Below are 8,212 nucleotides of genomic sequence, written 5' to 3' on the forward strand. Positions count from 1 at the left end.
TCACACGGCTGACTCGCCCTCCAGCCCCGCCGCGGCGTCTCCCTTGCGAGTGAGCTTCAGCACGGGCGGCTTCGCGGTGCTCGTGCCGTTGGCCTCGGTTGGCTTTGGAGGGTCGAGTCCCTTCTGCTCTTCCTTTGGCTCTTCGTTGACTTCAGGGTAAATCACTAAGAAGGTGGCTGTCAAAAACCCCAGGAAGGATCCCACCGAAGCCACCACGGGAATGACTCTGACCGTGCCGACTACGTCCACCACGCCGCCGAGCGCGGAGGCCACGAGGATCTGGGAGATGTAAACCTGACAGGACAGAATGGCGCAGTCTATGCCGAAGCCACGCTTGGAGTTCCCAGGACTGTGGTGGATGTACTGGAAGAAGACAAGAAACGTGGTTAGGAGGGAAAACAACGCATTAAACCCAGTATCTGAACACTAGAATCCTCCTCAAGGGGTCAACTTTGTGCCATCCTTGTGCATCACACAGTCCAGAGCAGCAGCCTCCTAGTCTACTTAGCAGTGGCCTCCTCGTCTTGCACCAAGAGGCAGGTATTTACTAGGGCACTACTAGCATCAACTGGCTTCAAGATTAGGTTTTGTTAAAAGAATTTACATTAAACAGTTGGTGGAAATGCATTTCATGATTATAAAAAGGAATCCTGATCCAAATGCAGAACCATGGTAAATAAATGCCCCTCCTGTAATCTGTAATCCAATGGAACAGAGCTAACGAGTGGAAAATAAATGTGTCCTTGTTTCAGTTTACCTTCTATCTCCCCAAACTTACAGCTGCATTTCCAGATTCACCTCAATATCTAAGACTGTAAAAAACCTGAGCAATGCTAACGTAACACATCAGGAACAGTAGTAACATCTAGGTATACAACAAACACTCCAATAACTAGTTCATCTCTCTTCATCTACCACATGCACCCAAATCCTCTTACACCTCAGCACAGGGTTCAGCAATCATGACCCCACTGGGTCAACTTGATGCTAACAGCATCTGACTGAAGTAGCAGCTCTCCTTCTTTGGTTGAAGGTGATTCTACCCCCTCTGCTCTGCTGTTGTGAGACCCCTTCTGAAGCACTGTGTGTACAGCTCTGGTGTCCTCAACATCAGAAGGACATGGAGCTGGTGGAGCAAGTCCAGAGGAGGCCACGAGGATGAGCAGGAGCTGGAGAACCTCCTGTATGGAGATAGGCTGAGAACATTGGGGCTGTTCAGCCTGGGGAAGAGAAGCTGGTGGAGACCTCAGAGCAGCTTCCAGTGTCTGAAGGGGGCTACAAGGATGCTGGAGAGGGACCTTCATCAGGGACTGCAGTGATAGGACAAGGGGTGACGGGTTCAAACTGAAACAGGGGAAGTTCAGGTTGGAGATAAGGCAGAAGTTCTTGCCTGGAGGGGGCTGAGGCGCTGGCACAGGGGGCCCGAGGAAGTGGTGAATGCTCCATCCCTGGCAGTGTTCAAGGCCAGGTTGGACAGAGCCTTGACAATACTCCACGTACCTGTTTGATATCATGGTATTGTCCCAGAAGCGCATAGGGGCAGTAGGAGATGCTCATGGAGACTATTCCCATAGTGCTGATCATTATCATGGTGACATACACGTTGGGGAAGATAGCCATCACTGCAGTGCCAACACAGAAACCCAGCGTGCCCAGGATGTAGATCACTTTTATACTAAGGTCGTAGTTGTCCAAGTATTTCTGCAACAAGGCTGTGGAGATGAAGAGTAAAACATTAAAATCAGTTTACTCAGTGAAGCTCTATGGCACTGATGTGGCCAGGACAGGTCAATGTGCTGTTCAGGGCTTGGATGCTCACTGCATATATGGCTTGTCTTAGCAGCATAGCTCAGCCCTCACTGGGAAAAGCACATCTTGCCCCTTCAGAAACTAGGGAATAAATGAGCTCAGAGCCTTGCCTACAAGTCTGAAGCAGAACAAAATGCTTTCGGAGTCAAACACATCATGGTCCACTCAGTCCATTCAGTAATTTTACCTATTTATGAACTTTTATCGGTGCAGATACACCCTGAGCACAGGGGAGATTCTGTTTCTAATGCAAACACCTCTCCTAAACAAAGCAAGCAGGTAATTGACGTTTATAGCCACGCGTTTCAGTTTGTGCTCAGAAACAAGCTGCCCACCTGAACCTGGACATGTCTCAACACAGAGGCAGTCGCCACCATGCTGCTCTGTGGTGGGGACGTGCCTGCAATGTGCTGCAAAAGGCAGACTCTGGCAAAGCTCTCAGGTTTGGAGTCTGTATTCCAAGCCCAAACTGTCTGTAGTTGGTTTATGTTACTAGAGAGCATGAAAGACTTTCCAAAACAGGCATTTATAACTTGGATTTTAAAAACAGGCTTTGCAAAACCCCTCTCACATATGCTTGAATCTTCTCACAGGCATCATTTCAGTCTCCTGATGACTAGCTAAATGCCATCCAACATCCTTTGATAGCATTTCCTGCTTTATGCCACTTAACCCATCTGTTCATATTCCCACCTCTACATTTGGAGGGATTTTAAAACACTGATTCTTAAAGCACCCCCTCCCCTTATGACCATGTATTTTCCAAAATATCCTTCACCCCAAAGGAGGCTGATGGTAACTGAAGCAAAACTCTTTTTTCCCTTCTGAGTGGAAGTGAGGTGAATTCCACTGCCTGACTGTGCAGCCTCTTACCTGAACATACAGCAGCAGTAGCAGCATAAATTACCAGTCCCCAGCATCCCATCTGAACTCCAGCATTGTAGGCGTGTAACTCAGTCGAGTTAGAAGGGGCCTGCAGCAAACAGAAGCACAAACCCATTTTCCTGTAACAAGAACATCTCAGAAGTGAGTAACTACAAGCAGTTTTGCCAGTGGTAAGTGCTCTCTTACCTTTGGATCGCCCTGAAAGATGACCTGTCCCATGAAATCTGTATAGAACACAGCTTCAGCAATGATGGAAAACCAAGTTAAGAGGTGACAGACGCACAGTCTCAGCAGCTCCTTTGGCATCTTTAGCATGGACAACCACAAGAGCCTGACGGTGGTTTCGGTCTCCCCCTCCTCGCTCTCCGTGTCTCCGCTCGAGTTCGTCGTGCCGCTCTGGTTCCTGTGCCTGCACCTCTGGCGCTGCCACTTCTGCATGTCGTAGATGTCGTTCATGCTGCGGGAGGACTTGATGAGGACGATGGCGTTGGCGCGACGGAAGCGGTAGCGGTGGGAGCCTATCTTGCCGTAGTAGGAGAAGGTGTACGATGGTTGACGGTAGAACATGTGCCGCCGCCGCCGCATGGAGTTCGACGTGCTGGATTGCTTCATGCCTATCCGCGCGTGTCCGTTGAGGAACTCTTTTGGTAGGGAGCCGTTGATGTTTGGGACTTTATCGTCGTTCAACCGATTATCAAGCAACATGTCCTCCTCTTTCTCACTGTCCCTGAGGAAAGCAGAGAGGTGGTTGAGTTTGGACTTCATGGTCTCTTGGCTTGTGTTGTGGGGAGTGTTTGGATATGAACCATCCTGAAAAATGGAGGGCTCGATGTCGTGCAGAAACAGCAGCTCTGATTCAATTTCCAATGTAGCATCGGGCATGTGCAGAACAGAGTCACTCTTGCTTCTCACAATGTTCACCTCAAGGAACTCCATGTTGAGATCATGCTCTGACTGAACCTCATCGTGGAACATGGAGGCTCCATACGGCTCTTCCTCACTAATTACATTCAGTCGGTTCACAGGGGGGAGACTACCACTGAGCTTGACACTGGAAAGGGTGTCTCCTTCTTCATCAATCCTGTCCTGCTGAGGGTTATATTGCTCTTCTTCAATGCTAAAAAGGTGGAGAGCAACGGAGACAGAGAAAATAATGGCTGCGAAGAAGAAAAGGACTTGCTGTTGGGATTTAAAAATATCACCCAAGAAGGTCTGTGTCCAGTCCAACCCTCCTAACATATAACCAATCGCTCCTCCAAGACCTGTGGAAGAGAAAACAATCAATTCAGTCACAACTTGACCATCAGGAAGACTTGACAGTAGCAAAAACCACATCAACCAACTCCATACCAGCTGAAAACGCATGGATGTTAAGGGCCATGTCTTGCTCTTCACTGTCCACCACATCCAACAAATAGGCCCGAATTGGCCCTTCTGTTGCATCGGCGCAGAAGTCCAACACCACAACACCAAGCACTGTGAGAACTATTCCAATGGGCTGCTTGTCCGGGACGTCGCCGATAGCCAGACCTGAGGAGGAACACAAGAGGGATCTGAGCATGGTGGCCCAAAAAGGGAGAACCACGAAGAGTAACCTTAACTCCTTAAGAGAAAGGTGGCCAACATGCTCCCTGGAAACACTCCTTTATGGAGTAAAATGGCAATTTCAGCTCTTTGGCACAGCTTCATGGAAGGTCTGGGACAAAGATTATGTTTTTACTAAGGACTAACATTTGTTCTGCAATATGTTGTTTTAAAAGTATCTCTGTCAATGGCTATCCACAGCCTTCCTGCCTCGGTGCCCAATAGGCAACGGCTGCACTACGCCGGGATAAATGTATTTTAACCCCTTCACCTCTCTCTTTGCTTATTCATATTTTCCAGATCACTTTTATAAGCCAAACTTTCAAGGCTGAAGCAAGATGAAGGGATTTTGCACTGCAAAGAGCATCAGCTGGCTTCTGGTGATAGCAGGGGATGAAATGCTTTTTGTCTACCGAGTAGAAAGGCAGCATTAGTACATAGCTGGGGAATTTGTCATGAAATAAACCACTGACAAGAGCGTGAATTACTTGGATCAGGGAGATTTAGAAGTTACACATGCAGGACTGATAAAACCATTAGTGTAACTGATGAAAATGAGTGTGGAAAGAGATGAAGTGGCTGAGCCACCAAAAATCAGCTACATCTCAAGAGCTGATTCCTTCATATTCAATCCTCATCTATACCAAGGCCTCTGAATGCTGAGGAAGTTCGTGTGTGTTCCACGCTTGGTTGAACGTTACAGGGGAAACACCAGTGGTGTCAGTGCTTTAGATTTGTTGGAAACCTGAACAGTGTATATAGTGGAGAGAACAAGGGTTGAATAAGATCAATCCACTGCTGTTCTCCTGGGACATGGTTCTACTACTATTAGGATGAGCAAACCTCTTTTTCAGGATGCTCTTCTGCTCCTCGTTCCCATCTCTATGACTCCTATTGCCAAAGGCCAGGTTATGGAAAAAGGCCACCTCATACTACAAGGGCCGCCTCAGTTTTTATAGCATCTCCTGCAGACCCAAACTGACATTAGGATTGCAACAACTTGGAGAGAAAGGATAGGAAAGTGTGAACATAAAACGGGAAGAACACGGACAATGAGAGCATACGGGGCTCCTCTAGAGGAAAATCTGGTTACAAATGAGGCCTCTTCCTGCAAACCCTTTTGGGAGATGGATAAGCAATACTATTTCTCTCCAAAAAGTGACACAAGTCACCATTTCAAAACTTCAATTAAAGACAGACTTATACTGATTCATCATGTTGTGCATCTGCTTTAAATAGTAGCTCACGTGCTATCTTATGCTGATGTAAATGCTGCTCTAGTGTGAGGTGTCCCTGCCTGTGGCAGGGGGTTGAAACTGGATGATCTTTAAGGCCCCTTCCAACCCAAACCATTCTGTGAGTCTATAAAATTGAATGTTAGTGGCAAACCTTGATCTTCTAATATGGAAAAGATCTAAAGAAGAACATAGAACAGCTATCACTTCAGTTCACTCCAGACTCCCTTGGGAGAGGCACAGCAGTGTTTAAAGTGCTCTTCAGAAGAGGGTTTTCCTTCAGAACCTACCACAACCACATCCCAAGAACAGATGCACAAAGCACTCAGCTCACTTTTGCAGTGTGCTGCAACACCCTCTGTGTTTCAAAGAGGTTTCATGGCACAGGAGTACCACTGGAGTACCTGGAAAGCACAGGTTTTCTGGAAAGCCATGCACAGACTGTATTACTGAGCAACAAGACGTTAGAGAGAAGTCGCAGGCAGTATTTTGGGCTGATTTCTTACAAGGTGAGATACTTCCAAATAAGCCTATAAACTGCGTATGAGGTTTGCTTGGCAGCACCAATGGCTACTGACCTAAACTACTGTGTGGAAGTAAGAGCTTCCTATCAATTAAAATCTCATAATGCAGTTTAACATCTTGCATACATCTGGAGGGGGAGGAGTAAGTCTTGGAGACACATCACCACAGTACAACTGATACCATATGAGCGCAATTCAAATAATATCTATTACTGGGGGAAATTAAAGCAGCATAAATTAAACGTCATTCATCTGAACAGTCTGTCCACTGCAGAGAACTAAACCCCATCATATGGCATCCAAAACCTGGCTTTAAAAAGCTCACACGCTGAGCCAAGGTAATGTTCCACTTGTTTCCCTCAATTAGTACAAGTTTTTGACAATGGAGCTGCATCTAACTCCCAAAAAAAGAGAGCCAAGAGGATATTATTAGGTGCTAAGTTCCTTTCATTTGCATCAGTCCAACCATGATGTAAACAGTTCCCCAAATGTACTTGCTGTCACCTCTCCTACACTAAATTTACAAAGAGATTGGAGATTAAGTTCTGTAGTAAACTACGTTCAAGGGAAACTATTTTTACCAGCTTTGATGGGGGCTCAGGAAAAATCATTTTCCCACATGGTTTTTTGATAAACAAATATTAACTGTGCTCTGGACTGTTTCAATACCAGCTCTAAGAAAAGCACCAGAAAAAGTGAAAAGATAATTTCTGAAATAATGCTGGAAACAGGATGTGTTGCCAGATATGCATTAAAGGGAAAATGGATCACAACAGGAAACATTTCCCTGTGAACAGGTTGCTACAATTTTCCCATGTCAAAGATCGACCAAATTCGTCTCAGCGACTGCAAACATTATGCTGGCAACCACTGTATTAACAACACTGTATTACTAGTTACAGCCACGACTGCACAAGCCTCAGCACAGCACCCAAACTTTAGAGTAAGGATAAACCCAGGCAAGGCGGACAGCTCAAATGCAGTGATTCCTAATGATTTTAACCCTAAACACAGGTTAAATCAACTGCAGAGCGTTATCTTTACTTCCTACATCAAAATTTGGCAGCAGGTATGTCAGCAGGAGATACATGCAGGTGATTTCCTCATTATTTACCTATTACAGAACCATTAAGGAAAAGTGCAACTCCAAAGAGGACACCAATGCAGAGAGCAAGAATGAAAGGCCGCCGGCGGCCCCAGCTCAGCGTGCAGCGGTCACTGGCCGAACCTATAAGCGGAGTGAAGATCAAGCCCAGGATGGGGCTGAGGAACCAAGTGAGGCTGTAGTATTGTTCAGGAAGACCTAAAAGAAAGACAAAACAGGATTTTAAGGTTATTTTAAGGTTAGGTAACGTTTCACTTCAGACATGAGATTCTGTTGTACCTCTGAAAACGGTAAATTGATCAGTCATTTACCTACAGTAAATTCTCTCACAAATGAACCCCTCAGTTAAGATTTCTTATCAACAGGTAAAAATTAACAGCTGAGGAAAGCACAGACTATTAATCTTTCAAATACCTGGGCAATAAGAAGGTAACAATAGGTATATTTAAGCTACTGAAATACAACTTAATACAATCAGTGATATGTCTAACAGTGGAACCATGAATCTACATTAGCTGCTACTGACCAAAATCTGCTGAACTGTACTGAGCGTGTTGCATTTCTTTTGATGGGGGCTTCTTTTGGGTAGGGGTGACCTCTGTGAAGTACCAGCAGCCAAAATGGGCTGTATTAGAAACCAAACGGCTTTGTTGCATCCTCTATCTACTTGTGGACTATAAAACCTTTGGGTCTTTGGGATGCTTGGAAAGCCTTCAGCACTTGGTACTCACATACACATAACCCCATTCTCCACCAAACTTCTACTATTCAACAGGAGTTGAGTATTGCAGTGGTTCTGTTCATCTAAAACCACCACCATAAAGATTAATGGACTGAGAGTGTCAGATGAAATGACCCCTTTCTAAAGCACAAAAATGTTTACTTATAGAATTGAACAACAGATGATAAAAGAAAAGCACATTATTAACCTCTAGAGAAATCTAATGAGGCTTATTTATCCCTGCTATCCTTGGGGTTTTTTTCCCAGATGTGAGGTGACTGTTCATAGGATCAGATGGAGATAAATTGGATTTATTACATGGTATTTACCTAGAAATATATAATTAGAA

General features: G+C 45.4%; 1 protein-coding gene across 1 annotated transcript; it reads right to left on the reverse strand.

The window, feature by feature from the left end:
- Window positions 1–7,340, reverse strand: SLC45A4 (solute carrier family 45, member 4; the record flags this gene model as incomplete). The annotated part of the gene is made up of 6 exons (XM_010019930.1): window positions 1–363; window positions 1,501–1,712; window positions 2,683–2,782; window positions 2,881–3,956; window positions 4,045–4,224; window positions 7,152–7,340. Coding segments are annotated over 6 exons (2,120 nt in total), but the record flags the coding sequence as incomplete, so codon positions are not given.
- Between the last annotated feature and the right edge of the window lie 872 nt (window positions 7,341–8,212).

Source organism: Nestor notabilis, unplaced genomic scaffold (genome assembly GCF_000696875.1).
Source record: "Nestor notabilis isolate BGI_N333 unplaced genomic scaffold, ASM69687v1 scaffold3478, whole genome shotgun sequence".
Taxonomy (NCBI): domain Eukaryota; kingdom Metazoa; phylum Chordata; class Aves; order Psittaciformes; family Psittacidae; genus Nestor; species Nestor notabilis.